Here is a 23,606-nt window from a genome sequence, read left to right as displayed (position 1 = left end):
TATTTTTCAGAATAATATTTTGTAAATAAAAACTCATCAAGATAATTTAGTTTGATTTTAAGGTGAATTAAGAACTAAACTGGTCTTTATGATTTCAGAATTTCATGAACTAAATCGAATGGTAAAATTTTTGAACTAATGCCCCCAAATGTTCATTCTTTATAAAAAAAAAAAAAAAATTATATTTTTTATACTATTTACCTAATATATAGTATAAAGAATTTGATGCTGCTTAACACATTTTATAAATGTTAATTTGAGAATATGACCAACATTTTAAATCTGTTTGTGAATTTTTTGGAATAATTTTATAGGTAAATCAATTTTTTATACCAAACTACTTAGTTGAATGCCATAATGCTACTAGTTAGCAAGTATGAAATCGTTATTCATTTTTTATAAAAATATGTATGTATGATAAACAGTATTTAATTTTATTAAATTTTGTTAATCAACATCCTCATGATGCACCCAAAAAAATGGAAGTATTCAAGAACAAAATGTTTGTTATGCTTAATATGTTTAGTTACCGATAGGTCTTAATAGTTAGACTTAATTCTCATAAAGTCATATTGAAAATAAATCTTGATAAAATTATCGTTAAAAATAATTTTTTTGTGATAATTTTTTATATAAGTTGTTAGAAATTGATAATTAGCGACTTTTTTTTGTCATGATTTTTATAAATTGTCGCTAAAAATTACAATTAGTGACCTTTTCTTATGATAAAATTTTCACATAGGACCTATACATAAGTATCCCTAGTTTAATTTGTATCTGTATTAATTATGCCCTTTACCTGAGCCGTGCAAAGCCATGTACAATGAAAATAGATTACAAATATAAATTTTATACAAAAAATATATCCGTACTGATGTATCATTTTGAAGTTGTAAAGACTGGTGATTGTTTTGATAGAAAATAAAAGAATTACAAGAAATCCCATAATTTTATATGAAAATTCTATATGGAATAATATAATACAAATAGAAATTTATATAAAGAATAATATGATTTCTGTGTCTTTTTTTTTTTTTTTTTTCATTTTTAATTAAAACACTTACTATTATCCTTATAATTTTATAAATCTCATTGACACATCCAAAGCCCTATGAACACGGGCATAGCAATGTCTCAACTCAAACACAACACTTGAAGCACCCAATCACCAATTGTCCAACAAATGAGAACATATACTCCTGCACCACGGAGGGTTCAAGCTATAAAATTGAGAGGGTTTACTGCTATCTATTATTAACCAAAGCAACTAAAATGTTTTCAAATCTCACAGAAGTACATTTGTGTCACATAATATATGCTACATGGTATTTGTGCATCCCATAAATTGCAACCAAAAAAAAAAAAAAAAAAGGCATCATTGTAGAATTGCAAAAGCAAATCAAAAGGCATTGCATTATATACAGGGCATGACTCAACAAGTTTCAAGAATGGAGGGAGGGAAGCATCAAGCATACCTGCCAGATTACAACGAATAAGGACCCACAAAAGTTGGAGAAATGGCAAATTAAAAAAGAAAAACTTACTAACTTTAGCTAGCATAGAAAATTGGCAAGGAATCATGATCACAGCAACTGCTCTTGCAGCTGCAGCGAGAGCGGTTGCAGTTCCAGTTGCGACTGCTGCCAACGATGATCACCTTGCCAAGCCCAAACAATATCTTGAAGAGCAGGTCTTATGCCCTCATTAAGAATCTTCTGATATTCCAATGTATCTCCATTCGATTTCTTCACCTCCACCAAATGAAACTATGGAGTGACTTCAAAAATCTCCGCATCAATCGACAAAATTCCCTTCCTACCTTCCTTCCCTCAAATTTCAACAAACCTCCATCCTTTTTGCTCACCCTCGTCTTCAGATGCTTCGTAATTTCCTCTAGCTTCGAAATGATGACTTTAGCAGGTTGCTGGGATGTAAATTTCGCCTCTTTCTTTGGACACGGCTCCTCAAACAAGCTGGACCGATCAAATCCAGCAGAAACGGAGATGATGTCAGAAGCATTTAAGTTTGCCGGTTTCACTAATTCTTGCTTTTCTTCAGAAGTCATACCACTAGACTCACGGGGACCAGAAGCCTGATCTGTATTAGTTTTTGTTGCTTTCGAGTTTAATCCCCTTTCGAACCAAGAATTTTCCTTAATTTTGGCAATGGAGATTCTAGTATTAGGATTTGGATCCAATATCCTTAACAATAGCTTCCGTAATTCTGTTGGTAACCGAGGCATTTATACTCCGCTTTGCCAATCTTCCTATAACCCGCCAAAAGCTTTCGAGTTTATACATCTCCATTAAGTTTGAATCACGAAATGGGAGATAACCCGCCAAAAGAACGAATAGGATCAACCCACATGACCAAATATCGGCTTTGGCACCTGCTGGAACTTATGATTTTTATGGACTTATTTTGGGGTAACATTGAACTCAAATTTGAGTGGGTCCCATATATCTTTTGGGAGTGAGTCCAAAGAGGTGACGTGTTTCTTACCGCATAGCAAGTCACACAGTGCAAACGGTTCGTCAAAATCATTTATGAGTAAATGAGAAGTTGACGTCGTTTTCGGGTTCGTGGAATGGACTATTAAAGAATAAAATGTGGGTTTCTTTGTAAAAGTAGTCTCACATTGAAATCTTAAGAGAATTTATGTGTGTATATAAGTTCTAAGTGACAACACTTGGGTGGGGCCCTAAGGGGCACCCCAAATTTGTAGAAGGGAAGAGTTATGCACAAAGTAAGCCTTGGCTCAAATCACCACACATGTGCGTGCCGCCATCGTCTGGTCGGGTGTAGTTATGGGTCGGGTCGGTTCTAATATTAATTTTTTCCAAAAATTTTTGCAGGAAAATTAATTTTTCTGGACGAAATTAATACAAATTTGAATTCAAATTTTATGTCTAAAATTGTGCTTATTCTAGTCTAAAATTTCTAACAGATTTAAAACTACCAGCAGTTTTGGACAGATTCAAACAAATTTGAAAAAACTTCCACTGCACCTGTTTAGTTTGAAGACTGTATCTGTTCAGGTTGTATTGCACCTGTTCGGCCTTTCTGAAAAGACACCAAATTGCCTATAAAAGCAGACCCTCATTCTAGTAGTTTGATACATCCAGAAAATTTATTCTCTTCCTGTTTTTGCACTCTGCTTGCATTATTCTTCATATTATTTTTAGGGAAAATTCTGAGAGTATAGAACACAAGTTTTAGTTCTCCGTACAGATTGTTTGGATTATTACTACAATTTGTGTAGATCATTGTATCTTGGGAGATTGATGTCATTTATCTGTAAATACCGAAGCGAGGCGAATTTGTCTTAAGGACAAAGTGTCACACACTCGACTTGATCTTTTTGTACTTATTCGGTTCGGTAAATAAATTCTGTAAATAATTTATTTTTATTTGTTTGATTTGGTTTCAAATTATTTAGGGTAAATTATAATTTAACCCCCTGTAGTTTATCCCAAAAACACGGAACCCCCTTATAGTTTCATTTGTAACACTTAAACCCCTACACTTTATACCATGTAATTTTTTACGGACGTAACAAAAGTGTACAAAACGACGTCGTTTTGTACACCACTTGATAAAAAATAAAACAAAAAAAAGAAAAAACAGGAAAGGAAGAGAGAGAGAGAGAGAGAGATTGCAACCAAACCCAGTTTTTTCTCAGCTCAACAATGGCTTGTCTACAATGGCTTCAAGGGTTTTACCAACAATAACAACAACATAAGCCTAAACGGTGTTGCAGAGATCCATAACAATGGTTTCCTCCAACCTCGGCATCGATATCAATGGCATGATCTCCAATGATTCGGTGAGCGCTGGGTATTATGTACAAGGCAATTCGACAATGCAATCAATCAATCTCAAGAGTGGGAACATGATTCAGGCATGGATTGACTACGATTCTGCCAAAAACAAATTGAATGTCTCGCTTTCACTCTCTTCGACAAAACTCAGTTCTTTAATTTTGACATTTCAGATCGATCTGTCTCCGATTTTCGAAGACACCATGTATGTAGGCTTCTCTGCTTCAATAGGTCTGCTAGTGAGCTATCATTATATACAAGGTTGGAGCTTCAACATGAGTGGACAGCCTCAATCTCTCGATCTATCTTCTCTACCCTCTCTTCCTAGACCCAAACAGAGCTATACGACCTTTGTTTGCCGTTGTCTGAATTGCAGCTTGGTTATCAACTATAGATAATTGGACCCTGTATGTACAACTTGATATAGCATACATACAAGTGAGATTCCGTAGGAAAGAAAAAACCACACTCACACACCAACTAAAAAAAGAAAAGAAGAAGAAGAAGAAGAAGAAGAAGAAGAAGAAGAAAGGAATGGCAATAAAGAATCCATGATGAGTAAACAAAAAATTCAATTATTTGGTCAGATTTAAGCTAGTGATACAACCTTCTTTCATATCTCAACATAACATTTAAAGTTCCATTAAATTTTTTTTTTTTTTTTTAAAAGAAAGATATCTTGAGAATGAAAGTGGGACAAGGTTGAAATCTCAGCTCTCATTGCATTTTACTCAGACTACAATTAATATTCTTTTCAGATACATTTTATCTGTTGTCCTCACAGCCTTCCTAACTTCCAAATGATAGATTTTTCATCACATTTTGGCGGGCTGGTTTTTGGCCATTGGAGGGAAAAGGGGAGTGTTTGTCTCTCTCTCTGGTTGCAATCTCTCTCTCTTTAACTTTTACTCTCTCATTTTTCTGTTGTTTTCTTTTTTATTATTTTTTTATTTTTTATCAGGCGGTGCACAAAACGACAATTTCTGTTACGCCCGTCAAAAATTACAATATGATATAAAGTCTAGGGGTTGAAGTGTTACAAATGAAACTATAAAGAGGTTCCGTGTTTTTGGGATAAACCACAGGGGTTAAATTATAATTTACCCAATTATTTATTTTATGTGGAAAATTGTTCCAACAGCACGTCATAGCCTTTGGTGTTAATCACCTCTGGAGCAACATATGCAGGGGTCCCACAAGTGGTGTGTAGAAGCCCATCTTGCTGCTTGGACTCGGCGAAGCCACTTAATCCATAATCGGAAACCTTCAGATTCTCATTTTCATCTAATAGTAAGTTTTCGGGTTTCAGATCACGGTGATAGACACCCCTACTATGGCAGAAATCGTCAGCTTTGATCAACTGTTGAAAATACTTTCGAACAACGTCTTCCTTTAGCTTTCCTTTAGCCGCCTTGTTAAAAAGCTCACCTCCTTTAGCATATTCAATGACAAAGTAATCTTGGTTTTGGTGGCCATGACTTCATAAAGCTGCACAATATTAGGATGCTTGACTAGTGTCATAACAGAAATTTCTCGTTTCATCTGATCAACGAGCTCAACACGCAAAACTTTCTCCTTGACACTCTCACCCGTTTTGAGATTTCTCGCGTAGTAGACCTTAGCAAATGTTCCTTGGCCTAATAATCTCCCTAATTCATATCTTTCCATCAGCACACTTCCTCTTGCATCGATTCAAGAGCTACAAAAACTAATATAGCAATATAGAGAACTCTATGTCCTGCTAATTTGTGGATGAAACATACCTACTCAACCGTCTTCAGAAACATTGTGCATTAACATGAGTGGAATTTTGTAACTGATTGTCTCATTGTGCATTTAGGCATGTCGAATGCTATAGGTATGATCTAAAGGTCCAGTCAAATCGAATATGAAGAAAAGTGGCTCTTGTAAGACCAAAACATTGTCGACTTCAGAGAAAGGATTCTGAATTCTCAAGAACATATTTCAGCATTCCATGGTTCTCTCTTTCAAAGATCAACTAGAAAGTGCTGAAAAGGTATCCGTACGAGCAACTGAAGATCCCTTGGTAGATATTGTTAGAATTTCTCCACACCTACCACCTCCACTATCACACACTCCACTACCATCCACCTCCACTATCACACACTCCACTACCATCTTCTCCTCTATATATAGGACTTGTAATATATAGATATCATTCAACTCATCAATCAATAATATACATCAATTTATTTTACATGGTATCAGAGCAAGGTTAAGAACCTGGTCCTTCTGCTTCACCGGCGGGCGGCAGCCTCGCCTTGGCCGCCCGCCGGACCTTTACACATACCCTGACTCCGCTGTAACTTCATCTTCCTCTCCTCACTATTGAAGAACTCTGTTATTAGCCCTCTTCTTTCTTTCTCCGTCCTCCTCGGCGACTCCACCTCCATGGTCATCGGCCTTCCTCCTCTGTTGATCTGCACATCCTCAGTCGCCACCATCGCATCTGACGGTGTCAGTCTTCCGGTTCACAATCTCCGCCTGCCGGTTGCCGGTGCCCGTCACAGTCTCTGTCTCACTCTGCGGCTCTCTCTCTCAACCCATCAGGACAGACTTTGATATACTTTTGAAGACAAGCTTTGCGGATTTGTGACTGTTATTGTCGTTGTTGCTGTTATTGTTATTATCATGATGGCTGCTGCTATGTATTCCCACCCCTTCAATCTCTGAAAATGGCTGCTGCTAAGGTTTATTCCAACCGTACCTCTATTCTATAAGGCAGCACCCGGTTCACCTGGCTTCACACCTACGCGCATAGTCTCCGCCTCGCCTCTTCTCTCCGATCCCTAAACATTTTCACGCATAATGTTGTATCGGTGTTGGCTCCAAATATTCCAGCAATGTATGAGATGCATTTTGCAGTGCCCATGGCTAGGGCAGTATTTGTTTCAGAGTGCCTGAGCACGGTGGCTATGGTCTTTGGGTCTAGCCTGGTGTTGATGCCCTTGGCACGCGAGGCCCTCCGGCTTTTGATGGCCGATTTGAAAGGTTCCCTGGCAGCCGTATCACCCATCCTCCTTTTTATTTTTTTAACCCACTCTTGCACACACACCCATCCTCTTTGTTTATTTTTTAAAACCACTCTTTACCTTTATTTTCATTATTATACAGCTTCGTTAGTCTCAACTTCTACTTTCTTTTTTTTTAATTTATTTACTCACACCCATCCACCGTCCACTCTATATTTTTTATTCTAAAAGCTTACTTGGTGCTCTCCCTCTTCCCTTCATCTTACTTTTCTATTAGTGTAGGACCCGTCCACACACATTTCACTCTCACATTCCTTTTTAATTTTTTATTCCTTTCACATTCCCACTATATCTCTCTTCACAATTGCAGACACCATCCTTCCTCACTTTTGTACCCTCCTCCACTTGTCTATTATTTTATTATACATATATTTTATTATTTTAATATTTTCAAATATCTTAGTATCATATCTCCACCCACTCACTGAGCCATACTTCCGTAGGCACTCCTCCTCATTCCACCCATCATATATATATTTAAAAAAAAAAAAAAAAAAAAACAAACAAACAAACAAACAAACAAACAAAAAAAACAAAACAAAACAAAAAAAAATCACACTGCTGTTTTTCTTATCACCCATCCACAACTATTTTTCTCTATTTTCTTTATCTATTGTTTTCTTTTATTTTATTTTTCTTATTAAACAAAAACACCACCACAAAATAACACCAACAACTTTTCCCAATCTTGTCATTTTATTCATATCAGGGGATCAACCCCGATCACACTTTTACATCACAAAAAAAAAAAAAAAAAAACCACATCCACAGGCGGGATTTTTCTTCTCTACTCGGCCGCCGGTCTCTTCTTCTTGCCTCCGTCCTGGACGGCCCTTGCCGGTGTTGCCTCCGTATTTCCCACTCCACTGGGCATGATCACTACTCCCTGCTCCTCCACTGCAGCATATGGCGGACCTCCAAAACGGAACATCACGGTGGCCTTCGCTTCAGCTCCTTATTTTCCGCCTTTAGCACACTTATCTCTGCTCGCGCATCCTTATACATGCGTTGGAGCAGAGCCAGCTGGGAGTTTAACTGCTGCACCTCATTTGCCCTACTCTGCAGCCGGTTCGACAAGTTTGTCACCGCAGTCATGGTTTCCACACATGACTTTAATGTATACTGATTGGCTTCCACATCCGACTGCACTGCCATTCTTTGCTCCACAGACCGCATCGGAAAGTTCAGCGGAGTAAACTCCGGGGCACTTGGTTGAGGTTCCAGTGCCACCGCTCCAGTTCTCTCTCTTGTTGACTCGTTGAGGTCGGGAAAGAGGGTGAGCAGTCCACGGGAAGACGAGGCCATTTTCTGGGCAACAAAGTGTTACAGACTATCTCTCTCAGCACGAGGAACTCTCTTTCTCAGCAACACGAAGGATTTTTCAGAGGTTTCTCTCAGTTTTTCTCTGCCTCAGCCTCTGCCTTCGTCTTGGTTATATAGCCAAGGCAGCCACGCGCATCGCGCGCCTCTTGACGCCCGACAAACTGGCACGCCTTTTCATGGCACATCTTTTGATAAAGTGGACACGCCTTTTGATGGCACGCTTTTTGATGAATTGGGCACGCCTTTTGATGGCACGCCTTTTGACAAAATTGGGCACACCTTTTGAGGGTGCAACTTTTACAACGGTCCGACATGACCCTATAAACTGTCCCGACATTTGATTCCGGTTAGCTTTTTCAACGGTCCGACATGACCCTATAAACTGTCCCGACATTTGATTCCGGTTAGCATTTTCAACGGTCCGACATGACCCCATAAACTGTCCCGACATTGATTCCGGTTAGCATTTTCAACGGTCCGACATGACCCCATAAACTGTCCCGACATTGATTCCGGTTAGCATTTTCAACGGTCCGACATGACCCCATAAACTGTCCCGACATTTGATTCCGGTTAGCATACAGTGTCCTCTACCACGTTATGACACCACCATACAGTGTCCTCTACCACGTTATGACACCACCATACAGTGTCCTCTACCACGTTATGACACCCCCATTCAGTGTCCTCTACACCGTTATGACACCCACCATCCAGTGTCCTCTACCACGTTATGGCACCACCTTTCAGTATCTTCACCAACGGTCTGACACGACCATACAGTGTCTCCTATTTTTTTTATTTCTTTTTCTGTATTTTCTTGTTTTGTTCCTCTCTCCAAACTCAAGTTGGTTAGTTTCTATCCTCCTTGAGTTTGCGGGGGGCTGTTAGAATTTCTCCACACCTACCACCTCCACTATCACACACTCCACTACCATCCACCTCCACTATCACACACTCCACTACCATCTTCTCCTCTATATATAGGACTTGTAATATATAGATATCATTCAACTCATCAATCAATAATATACATCAATTTATTTTACAGATATGTCAAAGATCAAGCAGAGAATTGTCAAGGCTTAACTTCAATTTCGAAGCCTGAACACCAAGGAAAAAAGGGTACATGTGTATGTTTCCACAGAATAAAAAAAAAGGAAAAATTGAACGAAAGAAGTCTCACAATTCACATAGATGCTGATTCAAACAAATGGTAATTACAAACTTATAAGAACCACTGCACCACATTTTTTTTGTTGCGATTATCAGATTCCAACAGCGACAATTTCTAAACAAAATTATCTTAGAATGTGGGCACAAAGGAAATGGACAACAAAATTGCAAGATGTCACTGTAGGCAATTCAGCTTTTATGTCAGTGTAAAGCGAATAGAAATCTCAAAAACGAATAGAAATCTTTCACATCAGTTAATCAATTTTTTCTCTCTTTCTTTCTTTTTCTCTTACATCTTAGACATCAATCAAATAATTTTTTTTTCTTACACTCAACTATAAAAAAATTACAAATCATTCCAAAACTGTTTTCAAATTATACAACCAAACCAACAAGTTTTCAAATTTTACAAATTCTTTTCAAATACTGTCTTTTAAAATTGATTGTCAAAACTAAACCAAACAGAGCCCAAGAGTTTCACTTCCCAGTTATGGCCTCCAATGTACTAGAAAAAGAATGCAAATTGTTCATCATGCCAAACTTACACAAAAAGAAGGAAAAAAAGCAAATTGTGAAGCATATTTCTTCCCCGCGTGAACCATCCCCCATTTTGCTAGACAGGGAAAATAAAATTTTATAGTATATAATTATCAATAATACTATCTGGTATCAGAATTTGAAACTTAGATGTTACTCTAATGTCATGTCATGTCATGTTTGGGTCTTGAATTTGTGGAGTTCTTTTGTTTGTTTTGGTTTGGAAAGTAATTGAGAAACAAATGACTAGGAAGGAATGTCACAAAACATCCATTTAAAAAAACACATATAACCAAAAAAAAAAAAAAAAAAAAAACTAAAAGTAGTTTCTTTTGCAATCCAAAAACATAGTGTGAATGAAAATTTGGTGACGGATAATATTGAGAAAGCCCAGAATTCCATAAGTAGATAAGAAATTGAACAATAGGAAGAACAGATGATTTGATTTGTGTTCATGAAAATTAATGGCTAGCGTATAAAAAAGCATTTCAATAACCATTTCTAGAAAGAACCCCTGAACGATCCAGCATGAATTATTATTCACAAATTTAAGAGAATTATCATTTCATTGGAAAGCTAAGAGATGATTATTTTATTCAGAAATTCTCTGGTTCAATATTAGAAATTAAAAATATGGTGGATTTTTCTCTGGGACAATTGCAATAAAATAGTACAAACTCAAAATAATTGCAAAGAGATGGAAGCATAAGATTTAATTGCACAATCTAATCCATAAATTATTTGCACTTCCATAACATTACAATTATTTTGTGGTGTTGTCATTTTTTTGCAATTCTCCTTTTTTCTTTTATCCTTAAACTATTAATTTTTCCTATTTAGTTCTATAGTTTCTAATTTTTATTGATGTGGTTCAATTGAAGAATATTACACAAATCAATAACCGTTGAAATCTAATTTAATGAGGAAAAAGAAGCTTTTTTAAAATTTAGATAATTTAAATCATATAACAAAACACTCATTTTTCTTATAATATTGCAAAAATTACACTCCACAATCAATTTAACGAGTGTTTATTTGTATAATTTAAGTTTTTTAAATAGTAAAATTATCCCCTTTTTTTCTGTTAAATTAACATTTGACAATTATTAATTTGCACAATCGTTTTTAATTGGAACACTTGGACAAAAAAAAAAAACTTTAGAAACTAAATAGATCAAATTAATAGTTTATAAATAAAATGAAAAAAAAATTAGTAATGGCTTAGGTGTCGTTTGGTAACACTTACGTTTTTAGTTTTCTGTTTATATTTACAAAAATTTAAAAAACTCAAATAAAAACTTGTTTGGTAAATTTTTGATTTATAAATCAGTGGTCTCAATTTATAAATTTGGCCAAAAAATGTAAACTCAAAAAATGTGTTTCCATTTTGAGTTTTCAGTTTTTTATTTTTACCACCCAACACTAGCCACCACCCGCCATCATTTTCCACCACCGTCTTCCGCCACTGCCACCCACCACCACCCACTTACCACCACCCACCTGCCACCCACTCGCCACCACCACCCACCCCTCGCCACCACCACCACCACCACCACCACCACCCACCACTCGCCACTACCATCCACCGCCCGCCACCACCACTCACTACTCACCTGCCACCACCATTCACCACCCGCCACCACCAGCCACCAACCACCAGCCACCACCAGCCACCACCAGCCACTACTCACCCGCTACCCACCTGCCACCACCACCACCACCACCACCACCCACTCGCTACCACCTGCCACCGTCACCCACCTATCCACCACCGCTACCACCCACCACCACCCGCCATCTGCTACCCACCTGCCACCACCACCCGCCATCACCACCACCACCACCACTACCCACTCGCTACCACCCACCACCCGCCACAGTCACCCATCCACCCACCATCACTACCCGCCACCACTACCCACCTGCCATCCTCCACCCAACTGCCACCACCACTTACCACCCGCCACCACCGCTACCACCACCACCATCACCGCCCACTCGCTACCACCCATCACCCGCCACCGTCATCCATCCACTCACCACTACCACCCGCCATCCGCCACCCACCTGCCACCACCACTACCCACCACCCACCACCACCACCACCCACTCGCTACCACTCACCACCCGCCACTGTCACCCACCCACCCACCACCACCACCACCACCCACCGCCACCACTTTCCACCACCGTCTTCTGCCGCCACTTACCACCACTTGCAATTTCTCACTCTTTTTTATATTTTTAAATTTTTTTAAACATTTTGGTAATTACCAAACACGTTTGTAGTTTATGTTTTTCTAAAAATAAACAATAAATAAATAAAAATCAGTTTATAAAATTTTTACAAATATAAACTAAAAACGTAAACGTTACCAAACAGATAAGAAAGTCCGATTTTGTTCATACACGGTGTCGATTACACATTTTTGATGCGTTAAAAAAGTAAAATTTACACTTTTAAAAAAGATTAATACACTTTTTAAATATGGGTTGTACTATTTTGGATTAATCAGAATTTATGTACACACTCACTTGGGGTGTGTGAACAAATTCATATTATAGTTTAATGAATAAAAGTGAAATACAAACCTTAAAAATAAATAAGGAAAATTACAAAAAAAAAAAAATAATAATTCCAGGGAGTTAGTTTTTTCAATTTAAATATTAAATTTTTAAAAATTATTTTTAATATAAATCATTCACATATTTTTATTAAAATAAAGCGTCAAAAAAAATATATTTTAGTCGTTAAACTAAATAAAAATGAACACTTTTCACATTTTTTGTACACTTAGATTCATTTTTTTTTTTGGTGTACTTATATTTAGTTTAATGACTTAAATATATTTTTGAACACGGTTTTACTTAACAAAAGTAAGTAAATAATTTAGATTGAAAATAAATTAAAAAAATTTAAATTTAAATTGATAAAATTAAACTTATGATTTATTTTGTTAAAAGAATCCACACGGTTTTTATTTTATTTTATTTTTTTTAACAAAAAAAAGAAGAAGAGATTTACGCTCCATTTGTTTGGATCCATATTTTTTGATATTTGGTACAATAAAAAATGAAAGTTAACTGAAAACATTTTTCATGACTAATGAAAACAAACTTCGTAGGGATATATTTTCTGAGTACTAACACGTGGTCAAGGTGACGCCGACATGTCAACCTATTTTTGATATTTGGTACAATAAAAAACGACAGTCAACTGAAAACATTTTTCATGACCAATGAAAACAAACTTTGTGGGGATATATTTTCTGAGTATCAACACGTGACTAAGGTGACGCCGACGTGTCAACCGAGGTGTCACGTGTCCTGCCCGTGACGCTGAGATTATCTCGATTAGGCCGAGGTTATCTCCAAATATCGAAATTCGGGATAAGCGACCGAAAATATTTTTCATTTTTAAAAGTCAAAAAAACATTTTGTGAACTAAAATTTTACTAATGTTACCATACTCTCACATCCATCACCACACCACCATCACTACCCACAGCCACCATCACTGTTGCCTCATCACCATGTCACCACCTCTATCTTCATTCCACCTACACTAAAAATAAAAAAATATTTTTTTCAACAAACATTTTCTGAATGTAAAATTTTTTACATTAGAAAATGATTTCCGTCCAAACAAACGGAGCTTTATATATCTTGGTCTGGTGAAACAAAACCAAGGTGGAGAAGATAAATATGTGAACATTTAGCATAAGGACCCCAACGGTAACCTATTTTATTGGCGGGAACTACATTGGATTGGAAGAGCATATAAACCAATTACCGAAATTCAGTTGTGAAGATGGTCCCCTGAAACTGAAGTATTTGATGCATTCGATTCCCAGAGCTCTACCATCACTTGCTGATCATATAACGATCATATTATCGAGCAACAGTCTCTTAAGACTCAAGCAATTACACCAAATCCACACTCAACTACTCATCAATGGATGTGTCACTTCTACTTCCCTCCTCATCGACTTTCTCACTTCCTGTTATCGTTCTCAGAAGCATCACCAGTACCCGTTGCTTTTATTGCAGAATCTACCAAAGCCTGACCCGTTTTTATGGAATTCCATGGTTCGAGTTTCGATTGAATCCGAAAATTTGCAAGATTTTCTGGGATTCTACAATGGGTTGCGAGAAAATAATTTGGTTCCCAATAAAAGTACTATTTCTTTAATACTCCGCTCATTTGCAAGCCTATGTGCGACCCATCTCGGAGAATCGTTTCATTGTCAGATACTGAAGATGGGTTTTGTTTCTGAGATGGTTTTGCAAACTGGCTTGCTTGATTTCTATGCGAAAGTTGGGGATTTGGGTTCTGCAAAGATGGTGTTTGATGAAATGCCTGAAAGAGATGTTGTAGCAAACAATGCGATGATATCGGCACTGGGTAAGCATGGGTGTATTGAGGAGGCGCAGAGTTTGTTTGATAGTATGCTGGAGCGGAACTCGTGTTCTTGGAATTCCATGATCACTTGCTACTGTAAGTTGGGTCGAATTGATTCTGCTCGTCAGATCTTTGATTGCAATCCAGTCAGAGATGTGGTGTCATGGAATGCAATAATTGATGGATACTGTAAGTTGGGGCAGCTAATGAATGCTGAGGAATTGTTTTTTCGGATGGGTTCAGCTAAAAATTCTGTCACGTGGAACACCATGATTGCAGGGTATGTTCAATCTAAGGAATTTGGCAGAGCAATTTGTGCTTTCCAACAAATGCAGTCTGAGAGTGTGAAGCCAACTGAGGTAACAACGGTTAGCTTGCTATCTGCATGTGCTCATCTTGGTGCTTTAGATATGGGTGAGTGGATACATACTTATATAAGAAGGAAGAAGTTCAGTGTCGATGTTGTTTTAGGTAATGCTCTTATAGACATGTACTGCAAGTGTGGGAGTATAGAAGCTGCTCTAGATGTATTTTATGGCCTTCGTGTGAAGAACATCTTTTGCTGGAATTCTATTATCGTAGGTTTGGGAATGCATGGTTTTGGAAAGGAAGCTATAGATGTTTTCATTTCAATGGAGAAGGAAAGCATAAAACCAGATGGGGTCACCTTTGTGGGGCTCTTGTCTGGGTGTAGCCATTCAGGTTTAATGTCTGCGGGTAGGAGATATTTCTCTCAAATGAGTAGCCTTTATGGGGTTGTACCTGGAATTGAACACTATGGTTGCATGGTTGACCTTTTAGGTAGAGCAGGTTTTCTTGAAGAAGCTTTGGAACTCATAAAGACCATGCCCATGAAGCCAAATTCAGTTGTCTGGGGAAGCCTACTTCGAGCTTGTCAGGTCCACAAAGATACCAAAGTTAGCGAGCAAGTAACCCAGTATCTGTTGGAGTTGGACCCATGTGATGGAGGAAATTATGTGTTTTTGTCTAATCTGTATGCATCATTAAATCGATGGGATGATGTGAAAATTTGCCGGAGGTTAATGATTGAGAGGGGAGTGCGTAAAACACCTGGATGTAGTTCAATTGAGGTGGACAATATAGCACACGAGTTTGTGGCAGGTGACACTTCACATCCTGATTTCACACAAATTGATGTATTTTTGGATGAGATAGAAAAGAAACTGAAAGGGCATGGGCATAAGCCAGATACAGCTTCTGTGCTCCATGACATAGATGATGAGGAGAAAGAGATTATAATTCGATACCACAGTGAGAGAATTGCTGTTGCTTTTGGACTTATGAACACGCCACCTGGAAAGGCAATTCGGGTGGTGAAAAACCTCCGGACATGTAATGATTGCCATTCTGCGTTGAAGCTTATCTCGAAGGTATTTAAGAGAGAGATAATTGTGAGGGATCGGAATCGTTTTCATCAATTCAGCAATGGGTCTTGCTCTTGTAAGGATTACTGGTGACCGAGATATGTTCTAAGATTTATGCCATCTTCTTATGTTTACAATGGTAATTTATAGCAGACATTCCTATTGGACAAATTTGTGTTGCACTTAGTTGCAGTTTGCAAATGGTAGTGACAATGCATTTTCTTTTTGTCTTTTTAGGTTTCCATCAATGTCTTAGTTGTAATTCAATTGGGATACAAAAGCAGAGTCTGTTTCTTCATTTTTGTCTCTTGACTCTGTTCTATACACATAATTCAATTATTTTAATTCTTACTTTTATAGCATGATCATTTTTTTCCCCTTGTCTCTGCTGAAACATGGAGTGTAATAGGGTTACAATTAATGTGACTGGTGGAGTCAATGTCCTATACGTTTTATTGGGCCTTATCACAGGTTTTTAGCTATCAAATAGTGTATAAAGGAACATATGCAATATCTCTTTACATATTCTCTGTTACTATTTTGAAAGCAAGAAGCATTTTATTCCCGAGTACTTCTCCAATTCAAGAGTAATAGATCAATTCCCTTTTCGTTTTCTTTCATTATTGTCATCCTGAATTTGTTCATTAATCCATGTTGGAATTTGTAATGCAAGTATAGTTAGAATTAAAGTGTCCAACTATGGGCCATCTTCTGAATTTACCATAAAGGTTGCTTGTCTCCTGCTACTTTCTTTGGCTGGTAATACCTGCTGGCATTTAATGGTCCATCCATGATCCATGAGGGTTGCCCCATCTTGGATGGATACCATTCACCATTGTGGTTCATTTTATGAGCTTATGGAAAATAAAAGAAAAGAAAAGAAAAGAAACTGCCAGGAATCTTCATATGAGATGATCTTGTTCTTTCTTTCTTTATTGCATGTTGTATAATGAGAACTATCTTTTGAAGTTATTGGAGAAAGACTTTTTGTTGGACCTTTCAGATGTTCTAATCTTTAGGCACCTTGTTCAAGTATCTGTGAAACACTCACGTTATCTTGCCAGTATTCCGCAATCCTTCATATTATTTTGTTTCCTGAGTCTTGCAAGTTGCAATAAAGTCTATTTTATTATTATTTGGTGTTCAACAATCTCAGTCAATCTCATATCTAATATTTAAAATGTTTGGAACTTTTAGAATGCTTTTGGAGGCTCTTTTATAATTTGTCTCATGAATGTTGAAACAAACTGAAGAGAGGCACTATTCCATTTCTTTTCCCCTTGTCTTCATATATCAGGCTGATTCACGGCACGAGGAGTGTCTTGTTGAACAATTTGACTATTTGTTTGTGCCTCTTTGCTCGGTTAGATTTCTGATTTTATTTCTTGGTATAGTCTAATTTTTGAAGTGAATAGAGTTGGTAGACTTTCATTGATTTATTCTTCAGCAATTACATTGCAGATCGCATCACTAAAACAATTTATTTCTCTAGCAGTGATTTATTTTAATAATTTTACAGCATTTTAAAGTCCTAATGTTATTCAACGTTAATTCACAATAGAGTTGGATAATTCTGACTGTGGAGTTGTCAATTCACTCAGAGGTTCAGAGCAGAAGTTTTTCCGATTGGATGTGCGGTTTAAGTCAACCAACCTATCAAAATCAAATAAGTTTGTTAATAATTTTTCATTTCACTCATAATTTTGAGTTATTTATACATGTTCTTGTTTCCATTAGTTTAATTATTTTTCTACACAAATGCTTTGGCAGGTTGATACCTGTGCAGCCTCCTACTATAACTTCAAGCTGGACAAAACATGGTCCCAAGGTATTTTCTTAATGAAATGAAATTTGTGACATTGACGAGCAGTGGGTGCATGGTGTGCCTGTTACAGTGGAACTTTAGGCTTGTTTGGTGCAATTTTTCTCAAGTTAGAAGTTTGATTATCAGAAAATAGAATCTAAAAGCACTGATTTCCCAACTTTCAGATAATTAGCCTTTTCTAGCTTATTTATGCTCCGTTTGTATAGACGGAAAATATTTTTTGGAAAATATTTTCTGTATTTTCTGGCATTTGGTACAATGGAAATCAAAAGTCAACTGAAAAATTTTTCATGGTCAACAAAAAACAAGCCTATTTGGACAGAAAATGTTTTCCACTTTTATAAGGCAGAAAATATTTTACGGACTGAAATCTTACCAATGTCACCACACTACCACTGCTACTCACCTCCACCACCACACAACCATCACCACAGCCACTGCCACCATCATTGTTGCCATCACCGCCGCTGCCGTCCCACCACCGAACAGAGAAAAGTATTTTCCACTTAAAACAAATGGAGTGTTAAGTTCTTATAACTCCCAAAATAAAAGATTTTTTTTTTAAAAAAAAAAGAAGCTATAAGCAGCCTCTGTAAGTTGCACCAAACAGCTCTTTCAAATTAAATCTGCTGTGGCAATGGCCATTTGGTTAGAGGTAGCGCTGTACAGACATAGCGTGTGCTAAGTTATGGCTTTGGGGGCAGTTTATAAGTGTCTTTCCCTACATGTCAAAGCATAGGGCATGGTAAGCTAGAATATTCTAATCCATTGGAACAACATGTTCACTCTTTAGTTTCAGAATTTTGTGACCCATAAAAGATGCAAGTCCCACATGTGTTTCCTCTTAAACATGTATACGCACATGTGTGCATGTATGTATATATGGTGAGGAGTAAAGATTTCACATGCGACATCCATGACAATGCTCTCAAATTTCTTAATCATCTCAGTCTGACTTGTGAAATTAATTTACCAGTGGAAGTTTTCAAGAGACTGATTGATTTCATCCCCATTTTGTAGGATATTTATATGATAGTGAGAGTTGTGGGGTTTAAAGCTTCTTAAGAGCTGGAACATTTTTTTTACCCGCCAACAGTTTTCAAGGAAAAAAACAAGAAGATGATTGCAAGAAGCTCAGATCTTCCCAAGAAATCCATCAAATTGAAGCAAGATAACAAATTCTCTTCTAGGCCCCCATCTAGAGAGATCTCGGTGACCACCTCTGTGGAAGTGTACTATGGAGGAGCTTCTGTTGGTGTACCATTTACGTGGGAATCTCAACCGGGGACGCCTAAAGTCAAGTTCAACGAAAACCCGCTTCCTCCTCTTACGCCTCCACCTTCCTTCCATTTTAATTCCACGAAAAACTGCATAAAAAAACACTCAAAGCGCAATCTTTTCCACACTATTCTCCCTATGTTCTATCTGAGGAAAGCCAGTCACCCACAATCTCCTGCATCATCATTATCATCATCATCATCATGGTCATCGTCACGTTCTTTGCCTTCTTCTCCGTTTACTCCTCCAAATATATGGGGAAAGTTCCATGAGGAAGACGAACATGGATCACCTGTTTCAACATTGTGCTTTGGGATTGGTCGTGGTACAACAGCTAGGCCCCGAGGTTGCTCTTCAAACATAATCAAGGTACTGCTCAGAGAATTTGCATGAACCACTGTCATTTTTGGCTTCAATATGCTTTTCTAAAGATTCTATGATATCATGTAATGGAAGGCTATTGATGATATTAGCTGTTGTTAACCTTATAAGAAATAAGTAGTTTTTGAAAAGAATTAGATTCATGCTGAAGTGGATGCTAATAATGTTTACTGATGCTATTATCATCTTCTCTTCTTTATGCATGAAACCGGGGCTTCAGATTAGGCACTCCTTTCCTTTTTTGTTTTTGTTTGTGCAATTGTTAGTTGCTAGGTCTGATCAGGTGAACATGGTGCTTAATCTCATGGGAAGAATTTCAAGTCTCTGGTACGCTCTTTATTAGACTAACAATTAATCATTTAGGCTATGACATAGCCTTGAGATCGGATTAAGAATCTAACAAAATAAATAATCTCACGTTTGTTTGGCTAGGAAAATTGTGGTCCAGACAATCTTAGAATCACTCCTTGGATTATGAATCTAACGAAATACATTATCAGTCTTCTATGCCTTCCATGCCACAAGGATGAGTGTGGATTTTTAGACTACTTGAAATAGACTTGTACCAACAAAACTAAAAAACGTTGATATGTATTTCCGTATTCTACAAATGGCAATAGTTATGAGATGGGTGGAGTTGACTTGACTCCCCTAATCGGTTAGATGAAAAGCAAGTCTGTCAATCCATCCTTTTTGTGTGGCCTCAATGGCCATGTACACATGTAGACTACTGAATAATTTTTGTGGCAAACTAGACTATATGATGATGTATTTTGTATAGTTGGCTGCATTGTTTATGATGATGATGAAAATGTCTTCTCTGTTTTGTTAAAGTAAGAAGAGTACATATGGGTACAGAGTACAGATTCGTCTTAATTAGGGCATGTGAAATGTGAAAGACTGAGAAGAACAACTGAACAGGTCAGAGAGTGGAAGCTTCGGATGGGAATTATTAATTAGGTCAAGATTTATTAATAAATAGGTTGTCAGATAGTTATTAAAGTGTGTACAAATGAGATCTGTTCCTCTTCATTAATTATGATCCTAAACTTAGGATGAAATCACGCGAGAGCCACATGAGTTGGGTATTTTTTTATTCATTTACCCCTAGAGCTGCAAATGAATTAAATTGTTCATGAACAACGAGTTTGGGACGTTTAAAGTTTGTTTGATTTTGGTTAGTAATCAAGCCGACCTTGAGTGGACTTCGAGTAGACTCAAGCTCTAAAAGTCTCGAGTAGCAAATGAATTAATATTTATTTTTAATAATATATTAAATAGTTTGTTATTAATTTATTTAATTTTTCTATTTGTGTTTGGTATTTGTGTGAATTTATATATTTGATTGATGAAATTTAATTTAAAGTTTAATTTTTTTTCGAGTTTAAGCTTCAGCTTCAGCTTGAGCTCAACTCATTTATGTAATCAAGTTGATTCAAGTCGAGCTAGAGTTTCTCAAATACTTAGTTAAATATAGTAATTATATATTCTGTCTATCATACATATCATATTATATTCATTACCATAGTTAGGATTACCATAATTAGATTTATCTTCTCTTATATAAAGGAGTCTTGTATACATTGTTACATAATTATTTAACACAATATTGAATATACATATCATATAATATTCTCTCTCTTTCTCTCTCTTAGATATTGTAACATGATATCTGAGTTATAAGTTAAGCTCTTGGTGTTCTTCACTTACTAACGGGCGCGCCTGCCGGACCTCAACTCATTTCACTGTTATATTTTCCTTTTTGGTATTGCTTCGTGATAATCTATTCGTCTGTCCGCTGGTTTATTCTTATCCGAAATATCTATATCATATTTTTTTTATTTGCAATCCTTTTTTTTTTTTTTTTGCGCTTCTGCTTCACTCTATCTTTTCCTCTATTTCAACCTCAAATAGATTTCTATCTTCAAACCTATTTGAGGGGGGGGGGGGGGGGATATTATACCCATATCATGATAAGCATAGCTATACGCCATGCTAACCACCCAAGCCGCCCCCTTGGCGTACAACCTAAGCCGCCCTCTTGGCGCACTTCCTAAGCCGCCTCCCTTGGCGCACTCTTTAAGCCACTCCTTTGGCGCACTCCCTAAGCCGTCTACTTGGCGCATTTTGTTCCTTTCCAAGCCGCCCTCTAGCTCAAATGGTTCATCTGTTGCAATCATCGTTTAGCACCACGCATGAGTTACATATGTGCCACATTTGTTGGTTCAACACCCGTTATTCTTCTATAACGGTCTGACACGATTATAAATTGTCTCCCTGCATTAGCTCTATTATCTCCGGCCCTATTTCTACAACAGTCCGACATGATCATAAATTGTCTCCCGGCATTAGCTCCGGCCTTTGATCTACCCTCAAGCACCTATGTGCTCCCATCTGGAATTTGCAATCTATTTACTCGGATCTATCCATACTTTATTTTATTTTTAGTTATTTCATGTTTTAGGTTCTTTTTCCAAACTCAAGTTGGTGTCCCTACTTAAGTTTGAGGGGGGTGTTAAATATAGTAACTATATATTCTGTCTATTATACATATCATATTATATTCATTACTATATTTAGGATTACCATACTTAGGTTTCTTTCCTCTTATATAAAAGAATCTTATATACATTGTTACATAATTATTTAACACAATATTGAATATACACATAATATAATATTCTCTCTCTCTCTCTCTCTTAAATGTTGTAATATTAGGAGTGTAAAAATGACCTGTGGCTCGTGGACGGTCCGAAGTCCGCCTGCCGCCCGGGTGGGCCTAGCCCGTTTAGGCCCGAGCCCGAGACCCTGGGCTATGGCTATCATTTTGAAGCCTGGCTCGGCCCACCTGGTCCGGCTCGTGGCCCGGCCCATCGGTTTGCTTAAGGCCTACTTAAGGCCCTGCCCGTCCAAGGCCTAGTGTCTTTTTTGGTGAAAAATAATAAAATTTTGGTAGAAAAAATAAAAAAACAAAAAAATTTGTTCAGGCCCACCTAAGCCCGCTCCAAACGAAGCGGCCTATCCCGCCCAAGTCCCGAATACCCCCTGGGCCTAATTTTTTTGATCCGTGGCCCAGCCCGAATTTTGGCAGGAGCTTGCGAGGCCCAATATGGGTCAAGTCGGACCAAATTTACACCCCTATGTAACATACTTGATGAGTCGATCTTGAACTCAAGCTCAATTATTTAGACTCGACTTGAGCTTAGTGAATGACCTTACAGCCAAAAGTTCGGCTTTGCTCGTTTACAAATTGCACCCCTCGAATCAAATGCACTTCAATTATGCTTTGAGGCTTTTGAAGCCCTTCATTGGAGTGCGGGGGCGAAAACAATCCAAATTAAAATTTTGAATTGTGTTTAAATTTTGGATTTAGGAAGGACTAGTGTTTCACCTGTGCTATGTACGGATTGTGTTTACAATTATTTGTATATATGTGAATTGCGATTTTTAAATGTCTTATTCTTTTTTTTTGGCATACAGAAAAATGAATATAACAAATGCAGCATATTTTCAATTAATTATTTTATATTTGGTTTTTTTTTTTTTCAAAATTTAAAAGATAAATGCTATGTATCCCAAATATTTTACCAAACCTCTCACGTGGGCTCACACAAATCCACGTGTAGGTCCCACACCCATATGAGAGGTTCGGTAGAATATTTGAGGTTCCTAGCATAACTCAATTTAAAAATAATGTATGGGCAAAATTTATAACTAAATTAATGAAAAATTTATTCCTAACGACAATTTTTTACTTCTATATAAATACTTTAAAAAATAAACCTGAAAAATATAGTCAATATAATATTATACATTAAGTAAAAAAATGTGATAGCAATTATGCTTACATAAATTTATTATAGATTTAATTTCAATTTTTTTTTAAAAGAAAAAAAAAACTATTTTAAAAGTATTTTATTTAGCTAGTACCAAATAGAATTTTCTTAGTAAAAAGAAAATTTATAAAATTTTGTTGCAAATTTTCAAATGTCTACTGATATACATTCTATTATACTTCTTCGTTTGTTTGCTCGCTTATTTTGAGAGTTTTGATTTTTGATCTTTGCTCCACATTCATTGTATTATTTTATTTATTTTTTTCTTCTTCTTACATGATTTTCACATGATATTTCTTTCATAGTGCATCTCTGAGTATATTAGTGAAAATATCATACACTTAAAATGCACAAAATTACAATATATAGAAGAAGAAGAAGAAAAAAAAAAGTAAGTAATTGCTCAAAATTAAAACTACTTTAAGAAAAAATAAAAAATAAAAACAAAAATAAAATTGTTTGAAATAGAAAATGATTTACTTATTTATTTATTAATTTTTTAAAAATAAACTTTTAAAGGAAACAAAGAAAACTATATAAAAAAAAAATACATAAACCAAACATAAAGTATAATACAAAAAATAAATGA

The 23,606-nt window shown here is 36.7% G+C and overlaps 2 protein-coding genes and 1 pseudogene across 5 annotated transcripts; 2 read left to right on the top strand and 1 right to left on the bottom strand.

Annotated features, from left to right (window-relative positions):
* Positions 1 to 1,050: 1,050 nt before the first annotated feature.
* On the bottom strand, positions 1,051 to 9,243 carry LOC114315136 (CBL-interacting protein kinase 2-like; annotated as a pseudogene). Its single transcript, XR_014364143.1, has 4 exons — positions 6,596 to 9,243; positions 4,966 to 5,481; position 4,226; positions 1,051 to 2,389 (listed from the first exon to the last, which is right to left on the bottom strand). The product of XR_014364143.1 is annotated as a CBL-interacting protein kinase 2-like (transcript).
* A 3,311-nt stretch (positions 9,244 to 12,554) lies between these two features.
* LOC114315173 (pentatricopeptide repeat-containing protein At3g62890) lies at positions 12,555 to 19,324 on the top strand. Of its 3 annotated transcripts, none has more exons than XM_028261749.2 (4): positions 12,555 to 15,836; positions 17,217 to 17,367; positions 17,468 to 17,525; positions 18,543 to 19,324. In XM_028261749.2, exon 1 carries the CDS (start codon positions 13,748 to 13,750, stop codon positions 15,788 to 15,790), a length of 2,043 nt encoding a protein of 680 aa, XP_028117550.2. In that variant the 5' UTR covers positions 12,555 to 13,747; the 3' UTR covers positions 15,791 to 15,836; positions 17,217 to 17,367; positions 17,468 to 17,525; positions 18,543 to 19,324. The 3 variants fall into 3 exon arrangements, with proteins under 3 accessions (XP_028117550.2, XP_028117551.2, XP_028117552.2); XM_028261750.2 differs by having other exon boundaries at positions 12,997 to 15,836; positions 17,299 to 17,367; XM_028261751.2 differs by lacking the exon at positions 17,217 to 17,367 and having other exon boundaries at positions 13,604 to 15,836.
* On the top strand, positions 18,642 to 19,193 carry LOC114315189 (uncharacterized). Its single transcript, XM_028261776.2, has one exon. The coding sequence runs from the start codon at positions 18,642 to 18,644 to the stop codon at positions 19,191 to 19,193; it is 552 nt and encodes a 183-aa protein (XP_028117577.2).
* Positions 19,325 to 23,606: the final 4,282 nt, after the last annotated feature.

Source organism: Camellia sinensis, chromosome 3 (assembly GCF_055761805.1).
Source record: "Camellia sinensis isolate YWXY chromosome 3, ASM5576180v1, whole genome shotgun sequence".
Lineage (NCBI taxonomy): Eukaryota > Viridiplantae > Streptophyta > Magnoliopsida > Ericales > Theaceae > Camellia > Camellia sinensis.
This window is presented reverse-complemented; position numbering and strand designations above follow the sequence as displayed.

Bases quoted from the DNA above. Each gene is read 5' to 3' on its own strand.
- LOC114315173 (XM_028261749.2), top strand. From the start codon at position 13,748: ATGCATTCGATTCCCAGAGCTCTACCATCACTTGCTGATCATATAACG.
- LOC114315189 (XM_028261776.2), top strand. From the start codon at position 18,642: ATGATTGCAAGAAGCTCAGATCTTCCCAAGAAATCCATCAAATTGAAG.